At 35.2% G+C, this 26140-nt stretch overlaps 2 protein-coding genes and 2 pseudogenes across 2 annotated transcripts; 2 read left to right on the top strand and 2 right to left on the bottom strand.

Annotated features, from left to right (window-relative positions):
* Window positions 1-1147: 1147 nt before the first annotated feature.
* On the bottom strand, window positions 1148-2149 carry LOC130872740 (olfactory receptor 145-like; annotated as a pseudogene).
* A 5603-nt stretch (window positions 2150-7752) lies between these two features.
* On the top strand, window positions 7753-8685 carry LOC130872952 (olfactory receptor 8B3-like). Its single transcript, XM_057767379.1, has one exon. It carries the CDS (start codon window positions 7753-7755, stop codon window positions 8683-8685), a length of 933 nt encoding a protein of 310 aa, XP_057623362.1.
* A 1889-nt stretch (window positions 8686-10574) lies between these two features.
* On the bottom strand, window positions 10575-11774 carry LOC130872953 (olfactory receptor 8B3-like; annotated as a pseudogene).
* Window positions 11775-20259: 8485 nt separating this feature from the next.
* On the top strand, window positions 20260-21186 carry LOC130872739 (olfactory receptor 8B3-like). The gene has a single exon (XM_057766949.1). It carries the CDS (start codon window positions 20260-20262, stop codon window positions 21184-21186), a length of 927 nt encoding a protein of 308 aa, XP_057622932.1.
* Window positions 21187-26140: the final 4954 nt, after the last annotated feature.

Here is a 26140-nt window from a genome sequence, read left to right as displayed (position 1 = left end):
CAAAGGCAATTTTTCCACAGTCGGTCTCTTTCTTGTTCTTTCTTCCTTGTATGCTATTACAGTTCTTCTGTCCAAATTGTTTATAATCTCTTGGCTCTAATTATCTATCTCAATGATAATTCCAATTCTCTGCTAGATTCTTTTCCTTCTTCTTTTTCAATTTCCCATATGCTAATTTCTAGTAGGATTCTACTCTAAATTCTGCTTCCAGCTTCTGTTCACACTTCTGTTAATTCCCTGTTCTTTTCCAGCTATAAAAACCCCCAAAATCCTGTAGACATAGTTAACCAGGCAATCTCCATAAACATATAAGGGAAGTTTATGGTCCTTGTTTCATTAGCACTTTTGCCAAATATTAGCAAGCTGATGTAGGTGGGTCTTCTATCTATCTGTTGATTTCATTGGTTAATTAATAAAGAAAACTGCTTGGCCTGATAGGTCAAAACATAGGTAAATGGAGAAGACAGAACAGAATGCTGGGAGGAAGAAGGCAGTTTGGCAGTCGCCATGAAGCTCCTGCCTGAGATGGACGCAGGTTAGAATCTTCCTGGTAAGCCACCACCTTGTGGTGCTACACAGATTAGTAGAAATGGGTTAATCAAGATGTGAGAGTTAGCCAGTAAGAGGCTAGAGCTAATGGGCCAAGCGGTGTTTAAAAGAATACAATTTGTATGTTGTTATTACGGGGTTAAGCTAGCCGTGTGGGAGTCAGGCAGGACTAAAGGCAGGCCTGCCCGCAGCTCCTTCTACAGCAAGTTCTAAAGAACTTTTAGTTTACATCTTTGCACTAAGATCAGGTCTGAGGACTGGATGTCAATCAGAGGTGCCCTTAGAGATTGCTTTCCACATAGGTTGTGAGTATAAGGTTAATTCTTTTTCCTCCAACAATGTATATGACTCTGATGGGTTGATCATGTAAACTGAGACTGGTTTAATTATTTAATGATTCTTTGGCTTGTAGCACTTATTAATAAAGTATATGATAAAAACGAAGAACATGCAAAGAATGTAAATTCAAATATATGAACCTATTCTAGAAAGAAATGTGACAAGAAAGCTGTTCTCAAAAAAACACTAGGGAGTGATAATTGCTCTGAGGTTTACCTTTGCCAAAGGTTACATAGAATTCTCATCAATACATTGGTGTTCATCTCAAGGCAACTGTAACATCTATGTTCCTCAAGCTGTACATTAAGGGGTTCATCATGGGAACCAAGATAGTATAAAAGATGAAGGAAATTTTTCCTCATCCATAGACCCAGCTGAGGAGGGCTGGTGATACATAAATGTGCTTGATCATAAAAACAGAAAAAGAGCAAACAAATGGTAAATGCATGTACTAAAGATTTTGCATTTGTTCTCAGTGGAATCTGGAATATGGTACAAAGAATAAAGCCATAGGAAGTAAGAATGATGCAAATAGGAGCAACAATATCCTTTCCTACTACAATGAACTCTCTATCTCATTGACATAAGTATAGGTACAGGAGAGCACAGCAAAGGTAAGAAGTCACAGAAATAGTGGTTGATGGTTTTTCTGCAACAGAAGTTTCATTTAAGCATGCAACCAGTGTGGATTATGGCACCAGAAAGTCTCATCAAATCTAAAGCAAGCATAAAATAGAAACATATCCTAGGTAACATAGCAATATTATGCATGAGTGGATTATAGTTAGCTACATAAAGATTATAGGCCATTTCTGACAGCATGGAATATTCAGAAATGCCAAAAAAGAAACAAAGCAAGTAGAACTGGGTCATGTACACCATAAAAAGGCAACATTATTGTTCAGTAAGAACTTCATCAGCATTTTGAATGTAATCACTGAAGAGTAACAGTGGTCTATTAGGAACAAGTTATGAAGGAAAAAAATACATAGGTGTGTGAAGGTGAGAATTTAGTACAATTAGAAGGATTAAAGGCAAATTAGCTCATGTATATCAATAGAAGGAACAAGATATCTCTCTCAAGGACCTGAAGATATCAAAAAGGACTGAAGTGATGGCTTGTACATGCTAGACCAGTGTTATCCTTATTGCCTTGGAGATTGAATAAATGCCTGCCCTAGTCTTTAGGGAGTGAGTATCCTTAGTACTTGAACCAAAATTAAACACCCATCTCCTAATCACCTTCATCAGAGAAATGCATTGTTTCCTTTTCTCATTCCACACTGTCACAGTGCAGTTTAGCAGAAACAACTCAATGACTTTTATGTTATTTCTTTAAGTATTTCAAGGAATATAGTAATGATTCTGTTATAATTTCTTCAAACAGTTCTCCAAAATCATTTTTGTATATGTTACTTTGTTTGTGGTTCCGGACATTTTTTTTTTAATTCCTCATTGTTATCATACCAGGGAACAAATAAAGAATTACTTTCCCAAGCCCTCTAAAATTAATTTTTACATATTGGATTTGTTCTGCTTTTAACAAATTTACTACTTAAATACAAAAATCTCTTAACCATTCAACACAATATTTAATAATCCAGGTCAACATTTTTTATATTTTACATAGAAAATTATGGAAGAAAAAGTGTTAGAGACTCTGTAATTGAATGTTTAATATGATAGATGGGGAGAAATGTTTAACGTTTCTCTATCCAGGATCCACTTATTGTAAAACAGGAATGATAAATAAAGAATACCTTCATCAGATATTTCTGGTGATTAATTAAGAAAAGGAAAAGGGAAATGGAAGAAGTAAAGCACTGTAAACTAAAAATAGTAAAGTCTCACCTGTAAGTACCAGTGTTCATGGATTTATGACAGGATTTTGCCCATATTCTTCACATATTGAAAATAAAATATAATGAAGTGTATTTAGATTCAATGTATAGTCTACAGTATTTCTTTTGCTAAATTATTGGACCCAGTTTAACATGCTGTAAATTTCAATTTACAGTTTTTTCATAATGCCTAACATAATTATCTGAAATGAAGAATATACTTGTTTTATGTTTTTGGTGATATTAATATGACCATATATATGGTAATATAGTTTCAGTTTCAGAAGAAACAATAATTGGTATATTATAGTTTCTAACAATACTATTGTTTCTAACTCTACCTTTTGATCTTGATTTATTTTTGTTTCTAAATTTGAATACTCCTAGTTGCCTAGTGGCTACATATGAGCATCCAGGATCCTTCAATATCATAGCATATCCAGTTAAACCTATTAAAAGTATACTGGTCTGGACTAGTGACAGGTTTCTGTAGCATTATCAAGTAGAATTTAATTTGACGCACATAAGAAACTTCCAGAAAATCCTGGGCTAAATACTGATAAAATGTACCACAGAACTCTAATAGGAACTAATAAAATCACAAGTAAAATTGAATCCAGCAGGTATCTATATTCTGTAATGTTGACTGAGAATTCTGTCCCACTTGGTCCTACAGTCGTTCAGTCTCAAAGAAACACATAGAGGTTACATTAATCATAAACTGGTTGGCCTAGTGGCTCAGGCTTCTTATAACTTATCTCTGTGAGTTTGAGGCCATCTTGGTCTACAAGAGGTAGTTCTAGTACAGTCACAAAGCTACAGAAATCTTGTCTCAAAAAAAAAGTCATACAAATTATTAATATATAACCAAGTAATGGTGGAAAATATAAATATAAGGCAATTATATATAAGTGTGAAATGAGAGGAGAAAGAAAAAGAATAAAACAATAGAGTCATCAATAAAACACTTCCAAGAAAGGAAAGATCACAAAATAGAATAAAATTAGAAAATATTACAGTAAAAAAATAAAATATTGCATTAAACAGCATGTTCTTCTCGGGAACACAATTGGATACCAGCCAGAATAAGTTAGGAAAGACAAATAATTTTAGAAAATATAAAATGTCTTAACAAATTTGACTAGTGTGTCCTGGCAAATGCCTTTATCAAGCACCATGATAAGAAACCCTAGAAAATAATGCATAAAACTTTGGAGGTGTAATAGTTATTCAGTCATTAAATAACTTGATCCCGAGTAGCAAACACTGAAGAAATTCACTTAAGAAATGACATTGTAAAGGACATTTAATAGAATATAGAAAGAAAGATAATGAATGGGAAACAAAAGAACCCAAAACTTTTAGAAGAGAACAATAAATAAGAAGCAAAGCCTCCATCCATAAACACACAACATTTTTTCTTTACCATTTTATAGAAAAATTTGCATAGTTCTTTGTTAGTGTTTTTCAATGCCAGAATTATCATGAGAAAAAAATAAAAACAAACCTTCCACAACAAATAAAGTGACAGAATCAATTACTTTTGAAAGTAGATGCAAAAATTTTTAATGGTTGTTGGGCAATGAGGTCTTGTTGAGATCCCTAAACAACCCAGTCTGATAGTAGGACAAGACATCTTTCTCTTAAAAATGACAGTGGGACTCCATTGACAAGGACAACTTTCATACAACACATTCAACATAGAGAATTTGAGGCCTTCACTTCATACTTTCTAATCTCTTTGGTGTGAGAGGGTACTCTACAGGCAATAGAAAAAGAAAGCTGAATACCAACCACAGCAAATACCAATAACCCCAATGAAGTGATTCCTAATGATTTTCTGCTATATTTGTAGACTGGAGTCTAGAATGATTATCATTAGAAAGGCTTCATACAGCAACTGATGGAAATAGATACACTTACCACAGGCAAACAAGTAGACCTGAGTGAATACTCCACAAGAGGGTAAATAAGGATAATATGAGCCTGAGGGGTCAAGGACACCACAAGAAATGGGTGCACAGAATCAACTATCCAGGGCTTCTATAGACTCACAGAGACAGAAAGGATTATCAGGAAGCCTGCATGGGTCTGATATATATACTCAGCACACATATTATGATTGTGTTAGCTTGGTATTCCTGTGGGATTACTAACAGTGGAAGTGGAGCCTATCTCTGAATCTTTTGCCTATTTTGGAACCCTTTTCCTCTTACTAGTCTGTCACATTCAGCCTTAATATGAGAGAATGTGTCTAGTTTTAATATAATTTGATATGCCACATTGTTTGTGATTGGACTGCCATTTTATAAAGCTAACTGAAGGAGAGAGTATCTGGGCAGAGGCCGTATGAGGAAGGGTACTGGGAGGAAAGAAGGGAGGAGAAACTGGTCTGGATACAGTATAAGAGGGATAAACAATTAAATAAAAAGAAAAATTAAGCAATAAACAAAAAAACCCCACATAATCAAAGAATATTTTTATATATAGTGAGACTCTATTGGAAAGAACTAATTTCTAATTTGTGAGATGTTATCAATTGTAGAGAGATTCTAAGTTGGGAATAGAAACTTGTGTCTCTTCTTCAGTGTTGGGACCCCAACTGGTGCTGCCAACACAGAATTTATTTTCAGTGTATTTTTCATTTGTATATGAGTCCATTTAAAAATTTTATATGGTGACTAGTTACCAACCATAGAGGTTTATATTTTCTTTCCTCCTCTGGTTTGTCTGAATCTTTTTTTTTTTTTGAGAATAATTCTATTTTGTTTATTTATTTATTATTGATTTTATTGAGCTATATATTTAATTTAGTAAAAGAAAACCATCTTTTCTCAGTTTACATGCCGAATCTATTTCCTATTCCCTCCCCTCCTCCTGCTTTCTCCACCTTCCCTCTTCCACTCCCGTACCACCTCCATCCACTCCTCAGAGAGGGTAAAGCTTCCCATGGAAAGTCAAAAAAGTCTTGCCAACCACACGAACCGCCTGCCTGAAAGACTCAGAGTTTGTCCTGGCAGAACGGCTCAGAAACCCGGCATTTTAAAACAGCGCAGTTTTGGTTTTTGTTTTTTTGTTTTTGTTTTTCTATGACTGAAAACTGAAAAGCATGCGTTCAGCTTCTCATCAACACCATTTAAGTGTTTTGTAGCAGGACCTCTTAAAAGAGCTGCAGGGTTTTGCAGCTAAAGCTGAGTCAGGAAGCCTCTCTTAGATGAGAGCCCTTGCTTGCCTCTAGCAAGCAGAGCAGACCCTAGAAATTGCTGTTACCAAGAAAACATGCTTTACTCTATTCTTTCCCAACCTTTCTCAGGCTTTTTGTGGATTCAGTTATCCATGTCTGGGTGCCATTTGTAGAAGAAACAGCGGGCTGCATGCTGACATGGATAGCTTTATGCTGCGGCCTTTATAGGAGTTCACAGTTAATCATTTGATATCATATATCATGTTTCTTCACTAATAGACTATTTGCAGCACTCTCAGTATTTTGGACTATCTTCAGTTCTTCAACTTTGGCTGAAGCCCCCTTAAGCCTTCTGCCCATCTTAGCATGTCTCCTCATATGATGTTTGCTCGGGAATGCACTTTTTAAGTAGCATTTCTGATGATTATGGTTGCAAAGCACTGTAAGTGACTTTTACAGTACTCTACAACTTACAGACAAGGAATTTATTAAGTCAGGAGCAGCACCTGGGGGCAACTTCTTACTTAACTGCAGGAAGCAGAAGAAGAGAAACCCCAAACTCGGATTTCCCTTCAGATCTCAAGATTGTGAAGGTAAAATCTGTCTCCCTATCTACACTGGGTGTGCAAGTTCTCTAAAGGGAATGGAAAAGATGAGAATAATTGTGGGTCCCTCAGGAAATTAGGATAATGATCCAGGGTGTATTATATTTTCTTCAGCCCCTTCTTTGATTTAAATGCTTTCCTGAGAAAGTGCCTGGACATTTTTCTGGCCTGCTTATAACCTCACACATCCTACAGTTAAAGGGCCCTTTCCCTGCTTTTGGCAAAGACACAAAGACTTAATTAGAAATAATGTTCTACAATTCAGAAATTGGTACAGGAAAATTAAATCATGTGCTTATCTTCTTTGAATTGAAATATCTGGAACCTTTAAATCTCAATTATTTATATACATGAACATAAATAAGTGGAAAAGTAAAAGAGTTCGAAGGCTTGAAATGAAACTTGTGAGTTTCTGAATTTAAGGTATAGAAACAGACCTCCCTCTCTCTCTCTCTCTCTCTCTCTCTCTCTCTCTCTTTCTCTCTCTCGCTTCTGAATATTTGCCTTAATTTTTGTTTTGCTTAAATTAGATTTTTTTCATAAAATATATTCTGATTGCAGTTTCCTCACCCTCAACTCCTCAGAGATTCTCCCCTCCTCCCCATCGCCTCTCCCTTCTGAATCCACACCCTTTAAGTTTCTCTTAATAAATGATGGGATTCAGAAAATGTCTTCATTTCCTGTGCCAAAGAGATTCAAGTGATACCTGCATAAGAAAGCATTCAGTGGGATCAAACAGTGTTAAGGAGCAACATAACCAATAAGTTACAGCATCTCCACTGTAGTTCTACATGCTCAGAATTCAAGTATTCCAGATTCATTACTTTGTGGCATGAAAATAGTAAACACTTTCTCCATGACCTATATTTATTCTTTAAGTTTTAAATTGGGCACATGTTTTTCATTCATACCACAGCAAAGGCACTGTGTTGTCCAGTAATCTGCTCCCAGTTTTAATGTAGGTGTGAAGGAAAACTGGAGATGGGAAAAGGTTGAATCTTTCTTAGTGTATTCTTCTCCTTTTTCAAATATAATCCTAAAATTTGGTACATCTGGATTTCTGACTTAAGATAATTTTTTCCTGTGGGGGCAGCAGGTCATTCTATATGATTAGTCTGGGCTAGAAGAAACATTCCCAACATATAACTCATAGGTGGGAAGAATCCATGACTGAGTATGGATCATCCTCTAAGGCAGCTCTGTTTTCTGTTTCCACAGATTAACTTACAGAAGAATGGACTCAGTAAATGTCTCTTTGGTGACTGAATTCATTCTGGTAGGATTAACAGGAAAGCCTGAACTCCAAATGCCCTTGTTTTTTCTGTTTCTAGCAATGTATCTGGTCACTGCATTAGGAAATTCATGTTTAATAATTCTGACTGTGCTGAATTCTCACCTCCACACTCCTATGTATTTTTTTCTCTTTAACTTGTCCTTTATAGACATTTGCTATTGTTCTGTGTTTTCTCCCCAAATGCTAATGAACTTTATGTTAAAGAAAAATGTAATTTCTTACATTAGATGTATGACCCAGCTCTATTTCTTTATCTTCTTTGTTGTTTCTGAATGTTATGTGTTGACTTCAATGGCCTATGATCGTTACATGGCCATCTGCAATCCACTGTTGTACAATGTTGTCATGTCTCCTAAACTGTGTTTGAATCTTATGTTTGGTTCCTACTTTATTGCATTTTCTACTGCTGTGGTTCACACTTCATGCATGCTGAGACTGACCTTCTGTGATGCCAATACCATCAACCACTACTTCTGTGATATTCCTCCTTTGCTCCAGCTCTCCTGCACAAGCACATATGTCAATGAGCTTATGTTGTTTGTTGTTGGTAGTATCAACATCATTGTTCCTTCTGTAACTATCTTTGTCTCCTATGGTTTCATCCTCTCTAGTATCCTCCGCATCCGTTTCTCTGAGGGCAGATCCAAAGCCTTCAGCACCTGCAGCTCTCACATCCTTGCTGTTTCTCTGTTCTTTGGTTCAGCTGTGCTTGTATATTTCAAACCCTCCTCAACAGAGTCTATGAATGAAGGGAAAATCTATTCTGTCTTTTACACCAATGTGGTTCCTATGATGAATCCTTTAATCTATAGCTTGAGGAACAAAGATATTAAAGTTGCCCTTAGGAAAACCCTAAGCAGCAGGAACATTTGACTAGCTAACCAAGTTGTCTTTATGCCTCTTATTTTGGGCACAGATTTAGTTTCTATTGTTGGGCAATACTTCAGCTGTATAATTTACCTCGTTTTTCTTTCCAGAAAATATTCTACTTCTTCAGTTTTTGAATTGGCAGAAACCCTTGGAATCATAATGAATCCTCAGCTCTTTATATCATAAAAAATTGAACCTTCTAAATTTGGTTTAATATTTTGATACTTGCCTTCATTCTTGTCATTTCCACTATTTTTTATTCTATTTCTATTTAAAATGATGATATTAAGCAACCTACTCGTTTCCCTCCATTCATTACAAACTGATTTTCTTCTTCTCATAATCTAAAATAGTTCCTCAAATGGTCAATAAAGTAACACTAGTATGCCAATTTCCACTCTATGTAGGGCTAACTTATTTAGAAGCTGTTTCTTTGAATGTATATCAAACTACTGATTCTGCTCTTTTCTGTATTTTTTCCATTGTGAAGCAACATATCCCCTCCAACTGTCAGTGTCATTGATGTGATTTATTTGCGATCAATTGCTTAACAAAACTGTATAATTTCATAATGGGTCTGGGTTTCAAGCATAGTAAGTTTTTTGGCTATGAGAAGTTTAGCTTACCTACAAAATTAAAAATGAAACAATATGAATGTTTTAAGGGTCTAATAATTCAAGAAAAGAAGATCTGAGAAGAAAGAGTGCCTATAACAGGCATTAAGTAAGACTCACAGACAGTGAGTAAATAAGAGCCTTTTCCTGCAGAGAATCACGGAGGGTTTCTGAAACTTATATTACCATCTGAATATTAGCTTTCTTCTATGGAGATTACAAATATTGCCCTTGCCTTATTAATCTCACATTATTCTTCACACCCACAATGACTGCACATTAATAGTGTTTTCAGTAATGAAGATTATTTTATAGAGAAATGAAGACAGGCTATATTTTTTGGTACAAGTAGAATGAGAAGTGCTAAATTAATAAATAGAGATGGTAGGTATTGAGAAACTAATTAGGGAGAAGGATTCAGTGCAGGGCAGCAATGGAAGCCTCTTTCTATGACTTCTTTGATCTTTTCTGGAACTTTCTGGAAATATTTTGAAGACTGAAACATCTCTCTGAACAGGTCAAGAAACTTAAGTTAAATGTCAAAAAAAGTTTAACCTGAAGGAAGATCCAGAGACAAGCAAATAATTTCATCATGGTTGATTTTATGTGAGGTTCCTATATGAATTTTTTTAGCAAAATAAACAAAATATGGCAAAATGTACTGTGTTTGCACAATCAAGTTATCTTGGACAAAGATTATTTTCACGTAACTTTGAAGAGCTCATTTTTTCTATTCTGTGAATCAATTTGAGTAGATAAAATGTTTACAGTCAACATCATTATAAATCTTTCATCTGAAACATTAAAAACTGAAATAACTATGGCCAGACATTTCATTCTAAATAGAGATTGTCCCAGAAAGCTTATGGGAGGAAAGTGGAATCCTGTGTATATTTAAAAAAAAAAAAAACAAATCTCTCTCTGCCTAAAGGATATTATTCCATTTCACAAATCAATGAAGCATCAAAAAAAGAAGTAAAACATTCACATTGTCCATATAGATGTCAGTGACATCAGACAGAGATGACTGTACATTTCTTTAGAGTAGATATTTGTCAGTGTTTAGTGATGTGAGTTGTCCCAGAACTGGTCATGAAAAAACAAACACCATTATAACACAGTATTGTGAGCTTCTCAATTATTCTTTGTCCTAGTTGGGCAATATGGATATAAAAAGGCCTCATACATATGATCCCAAGGTAGAAATATATGTGACAATAAAGGCACTGACAATTTCTTTGAAGTTTAACTACAGACAAAGATTAAATCAAATTCTGATCAATACTTTATCCCACTCAAGGTTTTTTTTTTCAGGGCAACTTTAGCATCTTTGTTCCTCAAGCAATAGGTTAAAGAATTAATCCTGGGAATCATGATAGTATAAAAGGTAGAAGAAATTTTCTTCTCATCTGATGGAGGAAGGTCATTGGTTAAAAATAAAGAAACTGCTTGGCCCTTATAGGTTAGAACATAGGTGGGTGGAGTAAACAGAACAGAATGCTGGGAGGAAGAGGAAGTGAGCTCAGATGCAGGGCAGCTCCTCTGAGAGACAGACGCCATGCTCTCCTCCCCAGAGCAGGCACGATGAAGCTCCAACCCAGGATGGATGTAGGCTAGAATCTTCCCGGTAAGTGCACCTTGGGGTGCTACACACATGAATAGAAATGGGCCAAGCAGTGTTTAAATGAATAGAGTTTGTGTGTTGTTATTTTGGGGCATAATCTAGCCAGGACCAGGAGCTGGGGAGGCAGAAACGCAGCCAGCAGCAATGATGTAAAAACTGCAAGGGCTGAAGGCTTTGAACCTGCCTGCAGTGGACTGTACTTTGAGGATGCTGGAGAGGATGAAACCATAAAAGGTAAAGACAATGGACAGTGGATACAATGATGTCTTTTCCTCCTACAATGAACAGCTCTATTTCATTGACATAAGTGCTGGTACAGGAGAGCTGCAGCAAAGAGAGAATATCACAGAAGTGGTTGATGGTGTTTCTATCACAAAAGGTTAGTTGAAGCATAAAACTAGTATGTTTCATGGCACAACAATGTCCCAAGCCTCAGATAGAAGCACACCTTAGGGTACATAGCAAGTTATACAATAGTGGATTACAGATAACCAAATAATTATCATAGGCCATTTCTATCAGCATGTAACATTCAGAAATCACAAAAAAGCAAAACTAGTCTTGTACTTCATTTAGGAGATAGCATTTTTCTTTAGTAAAAAGTTTATTAGCATTTGGGGTGTAACCACTGAAGCATATCATAGTTCTATGAGGGATAAGGTAAGGAGGAAAAGATACATGGGTGTGTGAAGGTGAGAATTCAACACAATTAGAATGATCAAGGTCAAATTTCCTAATGTGGCTAACAGATAAATTACTACAAAGAGGAAGAAAATTGGTGCTTGGATATTAGATTCTTCTATTATGCCCAGGAGAATAAATTCCATTCCCAAAGAGCTATTTCCCACAGACATTGCTCTTCAAGAAAATCTGGGTGGGGAAAGTGAAAATTATAGGGAAAATCACAACTGTCAACTATCTCTGATAATCCTGAGGAAAGTAATGGGAAATACATGCATCCACTTGAATACAGTAGAATCAAATTTGTATTACCATGATATAAAGTGACATTTTTCCCTACTAAATAAATATAATGCCTTTCTTTAATCTTATCACTTAGAGAAAATGTGGGGTAAACCTCTGTGAACATAAGGTCAGCCTGGCCTACAGAGATGTACACTGATTCCCCACACATACACATGCACACACCACCACAGCTAATCTAAACTACTGAGTTAAGTACTATAATTCTATCATGAATACTAGAAAAATCAAGAGAATAAAAGTAGACTGGAATGGATCAGGACTGACTTTCTCATTTATATTCCTGTCCTTCTATTCTTTATCATTTTAGGATATGAAATAAGGTACTAACCTGGTACTTACCTCAATTTGCAATCTGCAGAGTAGAAATCATGAACATTGCTTCCACACAAATGAAAAGAACCAAATCTAAGAACAGTTAAGATACTCAGGAACATTCATAGTCTGGAAGAATTTAAAATCTTTAATGGCTATATAGATTACTAAATAAGACACTGCAACTTATATGTCTCCTAGATCTCTGAATATTGTCAATTTACCCTACTCAGACATTTTTATTTGAGTTTCACTTGGATCATAAACCTTTCCAAAGAAAGAGAAATGGTATGACATGTATCCTTGGACTAGTCGCAAGCTGAAGCCATTGTGAAAACAGAAAAAGCAATACACTCCAAGGGAAAGCCTGTATAATCGCCCTGCATGTGAAATTCGCAATAGTCATATTCACATGAAAGAAAAGAAGGATGTTGGTTGTTGGAACCCATAGGAGAGTAAAACAGGTGAAGCTTGGCCAAGTTGAAGAATGCTCAATTATGAAACATAAAAAGGTTCTTGATTTCAAATGTTCAGCAATGATAAACAAGGCAACAGTGCTATATTTTACATCTAATGTTGCTAAAAATTTAATTATCACATTATATATGCAAATCTATTGCCACAAAGCATAAATATGTAAAATTCAATAGATGGATTAGCTTTCTCATTTGGTCATTTCAGAAATACGTTTATTGTTGTTTGGTCAAAGCTCCAAGAATTATATGGCATATATACTATTTTTCACCTAAGTAGTTATTCATCAAATATGTTAAATAAAAATGAAAGTATTACTATGAGTAGATTTTAAAACTTACCCTATTTGAAAGTGGAAAAAAGAGTGTGCTCATTGTCATTATTACTTGCTGTTTATGCTTTAGAAAGCCTATAACAGGTCCTGAGCTTTTTATTGCCTTTAGTTTGTGAGAATGCTGAACAGTTTGATGTCACAGCTTATAATCTTAATACTATTTCTTAATCCAGTAGAACCATAGGAGGAAAGAAACCCAATGTTCTTTTTGCGATACCTGCAACTTGAAACTCCCATTATGTGTTTCATTTCATAATGTTCTCAAAATTCACCAGGAACATTCTTTGGCTCTTTCAGAAGCTTAAACATAGGCAGTAAAATGGTCTCAAGTGATAGCTCGTGCATGAAAGACCAATATGTATACTTGGAGATTCAATCAATGAGTTCCCTGCTTTGGGGGGGATGTGTATCCTCATTATTTGAGCCCAAATTAAACTCCCATTTCAAAATCACCTTCTTCACAAAAGTCCATTGTTTGTTTCTTTCTCTCTTCCCACATTGTCACAAGACAGTTGCACAGAAATGACCCAATGAATATCTTACTATTTCATAAAAGTGTGTAAGGAATATAGAAATACTTCATTTGTAATCTCCCCAATACTTGTCCAAATGATTTTTAATTTGTGTTACTTTTGTTTCTTCATCTGTGAATGAATCCTTAGTCCTCAGGGATATTATACCAGAGTTGAAACATACAATTACTTTCTCCAACCTACAAAATTAATTTTTATATGTTACATACAATTTTAATAAATTTTAATATTTTTTAAAATTACCACTAAAATATCAAACTCTTTTAGTTATTAGACACAATTTTTAACAATTGAGGTAAGCATTTTTATACTTTTCATAGAAAATTATGGAAGTAAAAGAGTTGGTGACTCTGAAATCGAACCCTTAATACAATGGTTGAGGAAGATCAGTTAACATTACTCTATCCAGGTTCTACTTATTACAAATGATGGATGAATTTAAAGTATACACTTCCTCACATATTTGTGGTGATTAATTTGGGAAAGGAATAGGAAAAAGGAAATAGTAAAGCCCTGTGAACTAAAAATAGTAAAATCTCACTGGTAAATACCAGTGCTCATGGATATATGAAAGATTTAAAATGTTAAGAATGTGTAATTTGGATATAGTGAATGATAGAATGTGATTGCTGGTTATGAAGATTATTTGGTTCAATTACAGGTGTACATAAACACATAAACTTAAAACATATTGGATTTATATGACTAAGAATTTAATTTTGTAGAGACACACTACAGAATTAATAAAAAATATGCCAGCTACACATCTGACAGGGATTACTCTCTAGATCATAGAAAAAATGATAAAACCCCCAATATATTAAGAATACAAACCACTCAATTAAAAAGAACTGGACAGAGTTCTCAAAAGAAGAAATATCAACATCTAGCAAAGAATTTAAAAAACATCATCATCCTTGGCTACAGAGAACTGGAAACTGCTTTAAGTTTCTTCTTCAGTCCAGTTAGAATGGCATAAAAGGAATTTGCATCACTCAGGATCACATTTTCTAGCTCTAACCACTTATGTGCAGATTTCATTTTATTAATAGCTGAGTAATATTCCTTCATGAGTTTGCAAAACATTTTCCATATTCATTCATCCATTCATTGCCAGATGTCTAGTCTGTTTGCAGTTTCTGGCTACTATGACCAGAGCAGCAGTGTCCATATTTGAACAGTGGGATGTAGAGTCATTTGGGTATATGCCCAAGAGTTATGTAGCTTGATCTTGAGGTAGATCTATTCCCAGCTTTCTGAGTTGTCATTTGATTGATCCTGGCCTTTCTGAAAGGTGTAAGCTAAAATCTCAAAGTAGTTTTGATTTGCATTATAATAATGATTAAGGGTGTTGAAGATTTCTTTGTTTCTCAGCCATTTTTATTTTTTGTTTTCAGAATGCCCTGTTTATATTTTCACTTTCATTTTCTTTTCCTTTTTGTTTCTTTCTAATTTTTTTTGTTTATTTCTTTCTTTTTTGTTTATTTGTTAGTTTTTCATGTCAGGTTTTCTCTGTGTAGCTCTAGCTTTCCTGGCACTCATTTCATAAAGCAGGTTGGCCTCAAACTCACAGAGATTTCTCTGCACCATCTTACAGGTACTAGAATTAAAATCATTGCCACCACCTCACAGGTTGAACTCCATTTTTTAATTGGATTGTTTTCTTTTTTTAAATATTTATTTATTATGTATACAATATTCTGTCTGTGTGTATGCCCGCACACCAGAAGAGGGCACCAGATCTCATTACAGGTGGTTGTGAGCCACCATGTGGTTGCCGGGAATTGAACTCAGGACCTTTGGAAGAGCAGGCAATGCTCTTAACCACTGAGCCATCTCTCCAGCCCTGGATTGTTTTCTTGATGTTCAGGTTTTTTTTTTTTTTTTTTTGAGTTCTTTATGTATTTTGGCTATATGGTCTGTATTGAATGTGAAGTTGGTATAAATATTTTCTTTTCTGTAGCCTGCTGTTTTTTGTAACTGAGGTAACTGGTACCTCAACAGACAAAAGGGTGTGTAGTACATTTGACTATATGTCCGTGTTAGAGTTATGTATTCAATAAGTAGTCCACAATTCATATGAACATAGAGTTTTGGCATATAGTAATGGGCTGGAGAGAGGATAGGACCACCCTAAAAATAGAAAACAGGATGGTTAGTTATGGCTGAGCATGCACTGGAATAGAAGGGTGTGTGAAAGGATAAGGGGTAGAGAGGAAATGGGAAGAGGAATACCTAAAAATAACGGCCATTTGTGGTGTGTGAGTGTGTTTAAAGGAAGTCTAAACATAATCAGCATATTGCAGGTAAGAGCCACAAATGGACATTTCCACCAAAGAAGCCTCCAGTTCTAGGAAAGAGTTATATAGAGTTGAATTTTTGGTCAACAGGGTATGTTAGCTTGTAGATATTGAAAACCTGTCTAACTGAAATATAATATGTTGCAAGCAGGTGCAAAATGAAATTTTTGTGATTATCTTTAATTACCCTGACATATCTGTTGTGTTGGCAAATAAAGGAGTACTTTGCTCTGAAGTTGAGGATGTACAGAAGAGACCAGATGTTCTAAGTAACACGTTCAAATTCAAGATCCAATGCAAAATAAGAAGCATCATGAACAGTAGAAAACTGCAACTCAGTGTGAATTTACTTGATTAATTGACAAACTGTTTTCCATATTTGAGAAAAATTTCTGCATGTTCTTAATGAAAATAAGGGAAATTTGCCAGTCAACCACTTAATTTTTTCTTACTTTTCTCTTAAACATTTTTCTTAAACAGTACATATGTCACACAGGATGGGAAATTATGGAATTTGTATTCTCTTGTAAATTTTTCCAGGTGTACTACAGATTTTGTTCATGAATATTTGTTAATATTAATAAAGTGCGAATGAAAGCTGACTCTTTTGTAATTCTTTAGAGTGAACGGGACTGTGTAATTAGTATAGAAAACATGAGTATATTTAATACATGCAAACAAAGAAAATTAAAGAAAAATTTTGCAATGTCACATTTTCTCTCAAGTTCCTAGAAGACAATGAAACCAAGGAAGATACTAAAGCTATTTTCCCTTATAATAGGGCAGACACATCTCTGCAGAGAACGGTGGGAATTATTGACTGAGCATTCTGAAGGTCCATGAAATCTGACCTTTTGTACATAGCATAAGAAACCAACCAATATTGTTATCTCCCAAAAGGTACAGATACTGACTTCTCTATACTGGTAAGATATCTGTACTGACACCATGGAGAAAGTCAATGTTGATGTTGATAGCTACCCTACCTTAATACACTAATACAATTATATCTTCATATCTATATCTCTGTCTATTTATGTATCTGGATTCTGCAATTTCAAGTTTAATATTGTGGTATCTTGATTTAGTCAACATAATATTCTTTTACACATTAAAACAAGAAAGGCACATTCGATAATTATTAGGATTCATTAGTTTAAAAAAGTATCTTACTAATTTCAAATGAGACAGATGAATTTAAGTTGAAATTATTATTTCTGTATTGAACAACTATAAAATAAGCAATCCTAGAAGAGTCTCATGATGATTTCTAAGTGAGAGCAACAGGTTGGTTAGTGTGCACCGTCTGAAAACAGCAACATTCACTGTGGTGCACTTATAGTTGGAGCAGAAGGAACAATTTTGAAAATAGTACTTTTAAAAAGTTATCTGAGAATATCTAAATAAATTACAAATGGTTAAATTTTTGTTAGAAATGCTTTATCTAAATGTGTATGCCATGGGGGCATATTTAGAACCTTTTTTAGAATGTATGAAATCTAACATATGTTCAATCCATTCAACTTTAATCCAATCTCAGTCAGATGAACTGAATCCAAACCAATAGCCAAGGAGAAATCTATACCAAAAAATATTAATGAGGAGGTAAGAGTTTCTTGAAGTAGTCTGGAATGATTCATAATAGACAAGTCACCTGTCAATTTGTTTCTTTATCATATATAATTTACATCCCAGAATAAAGGCTGATTTTAAGTATCACAGTTTTATTGATTCTTTAGAGAAAAAAGGAAATTTTCTTCAGCTTACATCATACAAAAGTGTTGCTGATTAATGTACTTTGTATTACATGGTATGAATTAACTGAATTTGTAATATAGTCTATTTGTATGTGTTTCCAAGTATATAATATTTGTCTGTGGCCTTCCTAATAAAATACACACTTTTTTTTAATCTGTATTTTTTCAAATTTTCAAAGGTTTATTTTGCTGCACCAGCGCGGGCTGGAATCAAGAGTCTCGTTGGAGGGTGTCCAGGTTGAATGAATACACAGAGCACAAGGTTGAGGTGGAACAGGTAGCTTTATTGTCTGGCTGGGCTGGCTTTATACCATGGCACCAAATGAGGAGGGGGCTGCGAAGGGACTGTAACCTGACCCTGGCAGAGATCAAGGAATGATCACCATGCACTGGTCATGGTCATAAGCACCTGAAATGGGGGCAGGTATATCAACTCGGGGCTGCAGTTCCTACATTATTTTTTAAACTTTAGATGTTTATATTGAATAAAATACTTTGAAATTTTATATTTGAATATTACATATAATACTTTTAAAATATACATATCTTGAGGTCAAATTATTGATCATTAAAACTGGCATTTTATATATTTATTATACATAGTAATATATATGCAGGAATTATTCAGTAAATTATATATATATGTATGTAGCAATAAATATATGCATATACATGTAACAAAAAAAAGAAAAAGAGGTCATTAATTAGGATAATTGGAGGGAGTTAGTTGGTGAATGTGGGATTGCTTGGAATAAAGAAAAGGAAATGGGAAAATGATTTATTTTTATTTTATTCTCTTTTATTAAAATATTTTAAACTTTTTATTTATTTACTATTTCTATATTTTAAAAATAAAATGTAATTACATAATTTTCCACTTTTCTTCCCTGCCACCAACTTTTCATGCACACACCCCATGTTCTCTCTAAAATTTAGGGCTACTATTTCCTTAATTGTTGCTACATATATGATTATTTATATTCATAAGTGTGTATATATATGCAATCCATATAATGTTATTTCTTTATATTGCTTCACAGCTGACCATCTGATATTGGATAGTCAAGTGGAACATGTTTCTTTCCTATAAAAGACTACTTGTAGCACTCCTAACATTCTTTAACTGTCTTTAGTTCTTTTACTCAGGTTGAGGCCCCTTGAAAATTTCCTCTTCCATGTGCTCCAATGTGGGTCTCTGTCTCTATCTCCATCCATCACCAGAAGAAGGTTCTTCTTATTTGGCTTCTTACAATACTCTCAAAGAAGGTGACTTCTACAATACTCTATAAATTTCAGACGCAGTCATACTCAGCAGAAAGACCTATGGGTAATTATCACTTAATTGCAGGAAGCAAGAGAGGACAAACCCCAAACTCAGATTTCCCTTCAGAATTTAAGCTAATTGGAGAGGCAAAAGTCTATCTCAATATCTAGACTGCAGACTTCACATTCTCTAGAGTGAAGGGAAAGGATGAGTGTAATTTTGACTCTGTTGGGAAATAATGGTCATGAATAAGTGTGTAATACTATTTCCTCAGCTCCTTTTTAATTTAAATACTCTTCTCTGAAAAAGAGCCTGGACACTCTTTTGCACTGCTTATAAGCATACACTTCCTGAGGTTAAAGGGCCAATTTTTCTACTTTTAGAGATTAAAAAATTCAATCACAAATAATCTTCTACAATTCAGAAATTGGTCCAAAAAATTAAGCCTTGCATATAACTTCTTTGAATTGAAAGATCTGACATCTTTGAATCTTAAGTATTTATCCAGATAGACAGGAAATGGGAAAGTAAGACTGCTCTAAATTTGTGCTGAAAAAAATGTGAGTTCTGAATTCTAAGTATACTAATAGCCATCGCTTTCTCCTTTGTATTATTTTTTAAAAATTTTCCTTATTATTATTTCACTTTATTGAAGAGATTTTTTTTCATCTGATATATTTTGATTACAGTTTCCTGACCCAACTCTTCTGAGATCTTCTCACCTCCCCTCCATCTGAATCCAAATCCTTTATGGATCTAAATATATGAGGGGCTTCAGCAAATTTATTTACATGAGCAAAATAAAAATCACATGAACCTGGCTGAATAAAACATTCAGGGTGATGTGAGAGTGTTAAGAAGCATTGGCCATGGACTTGCAACATCTCTAGTGGAGTTCTACCGCATGGTCAGAATTCAGGCTTTCCAGATTCCTGACTCTGTGACAAGGATACAGGAAACGTCCTTTTCCAACTTCTCTCTTTTTATTTTAATTTTAGTTTTGGCACACCTTAATCATTTGTACTACAACAAAGGGAATTTACAGCAGCAACCAAAAATGTACTGTCCAGGCATCTCAATGCATTGTAATTTTTGTGGGGAGGCTGTAGTGAGGGAAGACTGGAGATGGGAAAAGGTTGAATCCTTCTTCATGGATTCTTAATCTTGTGATATTTTTCAGAAACCCTAAAGAAATTCATTATCAATTGCTTTCTGAGTTAAGATAGTTTGTGGCTTCATCATCTGATTCTATGTGATTAGTCCAGCCTAGAGGAAACATTACTAACAAACTGTCACAGGTGGGAAGGATCCACCAAGAGTGCAGATCTTCCTCTAATGCAGGTCTATTTTCTTTGTCTACAGATTCCCTTAGAGAAGAATGGACTCAGTAAATGTCTCTCTGGTCACTGAATTTATTCTGATAGGATTAACAGATCAGCCTGAACTCCAAATGCCCTTGTTCTTTCTGTTCCTAGCAATGTATCTGGGCACTGCATTGGGAAATTTGTGTTTAATAATTCTGACTGTGCTGAACTCTCACCTGCACACTCCTATGTACTTTGTTCTCTTTAACTTGTACTTTATAGACATTTGCTATTGTTCTGTGTTCACTCCCCAAATGCTGATGAACTTCATATTAAGGGAGAATGCCATTTCTTATGTGGAATGTATGATTCAAGTCTACTTCTTTATATTCTTTGCTGTATCTGAATGTTATGTGTTGACTTCAATGGCCTATGATCGTTACATGGCCATCTGTAATCCACTCTTGTATAATGTTGTCATGTCTCCTAAATTATGTTTGAACCTTATGTTTGGTTCCTACTTTATTGCCCTTTCTAATGCTGTAGCTAACACTGCATGCATGCTGAGACTGACCTTCTGTGATGCCCACACCATCAACCACTACTTCTGTGATATTCCTTCTTTGCTTCAACTCTCTTGCACAAGTACATATGCAAACAAGCTTATAATTCTTGATACTGGGAGCATCAACATTTTTGTTCCTACTTCAACTCTCTTTATCTCCTATGGTTTCATTCTTTCCAGCATCATCCACATCCGCTCCTCTGAGGGTAGGTCCAAAGCCTTCAGCACCTGCACCTCCCACATCCTTGCTGTTTCTTTGTTCTTTGTTTCAGGTGCACTGGAGTATTTCAAACCCTCCTCAGCTGGGTCTATGAATGATGGAAAAATCTCTTCTGTCTTTTACAACAATGTAGTTCCTATGATGAACCCATTAATCTACAGCTTGAGAAACAAAGATATTAAAGTTGCCCTCATGAAAAGCCTAAGTCCCTGTTAACTTTTGATTATACAAGGTTGTATTTATGCCTCTTGGTTTGTTTCACACACAGTTTCGGTACATACACAATGTTTCAACTGTATAATTTAAGACTATATTTTTATATATTCAATTTTTTCCAGTTTTTGAGCAAGCAGAAATTCTTGGAATATTTGTAAAATTTAGACTTTCTTGTCATGAAAGAAATTTGAGTCTTCTCAACTAGATTGAAAACTTCCAGATTTGCTGTTTTCAATTTTTCACTTTCATGAAAACACCATTGTGGTGGCGCAAATGAATGCAGACAGATTATATAGATATATACAGCTTTAATAAGGAAATAGACTTACAGGACCACAGGTTCCCGCGGTGCACTGGAAAAGCGGAGCAAAAGAAAAGGGCTCCTGGGCTCATGCACGGCAGATTTATCTGTAAACATTAGCCCGAGGCGAACACGCCCCCAATGGGTGGGGCTATGTCCCTACATCTCCCCCTTTTGTCTAAATAAGATAGAACCAAACCAAATACAACTATATACAATAATAACAAATAATAAATATAACAAACAATATTGAGAACAAAACTTTTGCTAAACATTCTATCTCAAGGAGTCTAAATAACATAGAGAGTAACTACAATTATATAATCTTCAACTCCGTCAAAGATCTGAGAAGGGAATAAATATTACTTAACAATCGAGAGATATCCAAAATGTGCAACAATTGACAGAGACAACTGACTACCTGGGCAATCACCCAAAGTCTCGTTTGCAATGTTGAGTCAACCAACTTTGGCTAAGGTCTAACATAACTGGCATACCATTATTAAAGGCAAGGAACTTTCTTAGGACTATCCTACCCTGTCTTGGCAAGATAAGACAATCCTGTTTTATCCACTTAGGGATATTCTGTATCTTTGTCAGAAGTTGAGGTATGGGCTTTTCTTAACCCAAAGGCCAGTTCTGCCAAGAAGACAAACTCCCAGTGGAGTGTCTTTGGTGCTCAACGTTCTCTCGGGAGTAGAGTGGTGTTGCCAGGAGTAATTGTGTCTCTTTGGCACAGAAATTTTAGGTTAGATTAAAGGCCATTTTCTACAGCTCTTCGAAGAGGCTGAAGATCATACTATCTATACTAAATATAATCTCTATGTAACTAAAAGACCTGATAAACTTAAAAATAAATATGACAAACATATAATTCTCAATACCTATCTAACTTTGAAGACTAAAAGAATAAACAACTGTGCAATATATGAAGACAATGATCTTCAACTGTAAACAATGTCATAGTATCAGAGGTAGAAATGTACAATGTAATATGGTAGATGTATCAATACAATATAGACAAAATTATAAGCATACTCATACAAAAATAGAGGTAGGAACACTCACATTCAATATTCAACATATCAATATACAAGAAACAGTACCAGTACAATTTTCTATAAACAGTAATTCACAAATACCAATCATCCCAAAAAACCAGTTAATCCCCCTTCTTCTTCCTCTTCTCTCTCTCTCTCTTTTTTTTTTTTTGAAAAAATTATCACCCCATCCCCTCAACCCTAAACCAACCACTAAAAGATGTCCCCAATCCTGAGGGCAAACTCTGTTGGGAGAGGGGACGTCGTCCTCTAAGATTGCTTCTAGCTGACATGGGGGCGACGTTATTCTTAGGGGGTCCTGTGAAAGCAAATGATGTTAAAATTATAAATTAACCTTTGACCTAAGAAAATTGTAACTAGTCTCAGAGCGTTTTGAGAAGGTCCGACCAGAGTGTTGTCAAAAATGTGCACCATTCGAAATTGTCTCTTGTAGTTGGTACCAAAAAACAGGTCTAATATTAGCGCTTTAAAAAAAAAAAATTCATGACGTCATAAAAACCAGATGGAGTTGATGTTGTGGGGCCCCATCTTCATCCTGGAAACTTCAAAGATTACTGTAGGAAAATTTGTTGCTTGTTATGGGAAATTTAAACATTAACAACGAGGACATATACTGACATATAAAGAAAGAAAAACTGCGCCCATATTCCCAAATATTGTTTATGAATATTTTTTTACATTTAAAGGGGGATATGATATAGATATGAATAATTTGCTTTGGTATGGATTTGAAGGTCAATTTTGTTATATGTATATGCATATTTCTAATCTTGATTAAGGTATTGTGACTGTATAGTTCATTTAAAAATGTAATGTATATAGGTTGTTAATGGATAATCATCGATAATTGTCAAGCTTTTAGTCATGTTAGTTAGATTTTCTAGATGTGCATAGATATATTTCAGCTAGATAGGCATTCTTCATATCTTTCAAAGACTGTAGAATATGGCATTTAATGTTTTAATAACTTAGGGCTTTTCATGATAATGAGACACGTCTGCTCCTGGCAGCACCAATCTACTTCAAGAGGAAGATGGGCACCGAAGAGGCTCCTTATGGAGTTTGATAGCCATTTGGGCAAGAAACTGCTCTTGCATGGACTGATGCATAAACTGGACACAAAGAACCCGCAGAGAGAGGACTGCTGAACTTGCCTAAAGGTGAGATGGTCTTTTGGGGTTCCTGACTCATGAAAGAGTCTACGAGACATTCTGCAGGACACAGCAGAAAGTGACTGAACTGTCTTTGGAATTTTCCTGCTTCATGGAAATGTCTGCTGAAAACTATGGGCCGTAGGCCGAAGATGGATGCCCCAACCGTACAAAAGAACTTTGGGTGACTGTCCAGGCAGTGAGATGTCTCTGTCATTTCTAGAGTTTTGGATCTCTTGTTTACTTAGGTAATATTATATCCTTCTGGAGTCTTTGATGGAGTTGAAGAATGGTTAGTTATAGTTATAGTTTTCCTTAGTTATGATAAAAGATAAAATAGATATAAATATTGTAACTGTAATTCTTGCTTGATAACTGTTTTGCTATATGTACTCTTACTATGTTAAAGTGAAAGTCTTTCTTTTCTGTTTAAACAGAAAAAGGGGAAATGATGGAGGTGGGTCTTTATCTATCTATTGCTTTCATTGGTTAACTAATAAAGAAACTGCTTAGGCCCATTTGATAGGCCAACCCTTAGGTGGGTGGAGTAAACAGAACAGAATGTTGGGAGAAAGAAGCCGAGTGAGGAGTCGCCATGATTCGCCCACCAGACACAGACGCAGGTTAAGATCTCCCTGGTAAGCCAGCTCGTGGGGCTACACAGAATATTAGAAATGGGTTAGATCAATATGTAAGAGCTAGCCAAAAAGAGGCCGGAACTAATGGGCCAGGCAGTGATTAAAAGAATACAGTTTCTGTGTAATTATTTCGGGGCATAAGCTAGCCATGCGGGCGGCCGGGTGCCGGGGACGCAGTCCCCGCCGGTCATATTACAACACACCATCAACAATTATTTTTGTGAAATTACTCAGGATGATTTTTTTCCATCCATTTACCTGCAAATTTCATGATGACACTGTTTTTAATAGTTGAGAAATATTCAAGTGTGTGAATGTACCACGTTTTCTTTATCCATTCCTTATTTGAACATCATCTCTATTGTTTCCAGGTTCTGGCTATTATGAATAAGCTGCTGTGACCATTGTTGAGGAAGTGTACTTGTGAAATGATTAAATAACTTTGGGTATATCCCAGAGAATGATATAGCTGGGTCTTGAGGTAAAACTATTCCCAATGTTCTGAGAATATACCACATTGATTGCCAAAGTAACTGTACAAGTTTACACTCTCACCAGCACAAATTGGTTATCAGGTCCAGAAGTTTCTTTGTGTAGTCTTCAGTCTTTTATGTACAAAATATTATATTTAAATAAGGATATTTTGGCTTCTTCCTGCCCTTTTTATCTCCATAATCTTCTTTAATTTTTGTTTTGCTTTTTATGTTTCTTTTTTTTGTTTTGCTTTTAGTGTGTGTGTGTGTGTGTGTGTGTGTGTTAGTGTAACAGCACTATCTGCCCTGGAATTATCTCTATGGACCAGCCTGTCCTCAAACTCACAGAGTTCCACTTGCCTCTACTCCCAGTGCTTGGATTATACATGTGTACTACCACTGCAATGTTTTTTCAACTGTCTTATTGATATAGTTTTAAGTACTGTATTGACTAGGTATGGCAAGAGTGGATATCATTGTCTTGCTCCTAATTTGAGTGAATATGCTTTAAATTCTTCTCCATGTAAGATGATGTTGGTTTTCAGATTTATGTAAATTTCCTTTATCATGATGATATGTGTGTATTATATACCCATATTCTCCAAGACTTTTATAATGAAGGGATATTGGATTTTTCAAAGGCATTGTCTACATTTTATGAGATGATCATGTTTGTATGCTTGTTTGTTTTTGCTTTGCTTTATTTTGCTTTGTTTTGCTCTTAATGTTTGGTTTGTGTGGCACCTTACGATTGTTGATTAATATATAATGAATCACACCTGAATCTCTGATGATGCCAACTTGAGTATAGTCAATAATTTTTTCATACGTTCATGAATTTGGTTTGGATGTATTTGTTAAGAATTTTTGCATCTATGTTCATGAAGAATATCAATATATAATACTATATTTTCTTGAGTCTTTGTGTGATTTTGGTATCAGGGAAATGAAGTGGCCTCATAAAAAGAGCTTGAAAATGTTCCTTCCATTTATTTTGTGGAATAATTTGAAAAAACATTAATGTTAGATTTTCTTTAATTGTCTGGTTGAATTGTATACCGAATTTGCTGATTATAGAATTTTTAAGTTGGTAGATTTTTTTTTATTGAAAAAAAAATTTTTCCGCCTCCTCCCCGCCTCCCATTTCCCTCCCCCTCCTCCCGCCCTTCTCCTCCTCCCCCCACTCCTCCTCCCTCTCCAGTCCCAGGAGCAGTCAGGGTTCCCTGCCCTGTGGAAAGTCCAAGATCCTCTCCCCTCCATCCACGTCTAGGAAGGTGAACATCCAAACTGTCTAGTCTCCCACAAAGCCAGAACCTGAAGTAGGATCAAA

The sequence above is a fragment of the Chionomys nivalis genome, chromosome 4 (assembly GCF_950005125.1).
Source record: "Chionomys nivalis chromosome 4, mChiNiv1.1, whole genome shotgun sequence".
NCBI classification, from domain to species: Eukaryota; Metazoa; Chordata; class Mammalia; order Rodentia; family Cricetidae; genus Chionomys; species Chionomys nivalis.
The sequence above is the reverse complement of the archived record's forward strand: the minus strand, read 5'-3'. Positions and strand labels throughout refer to the sequence as shown.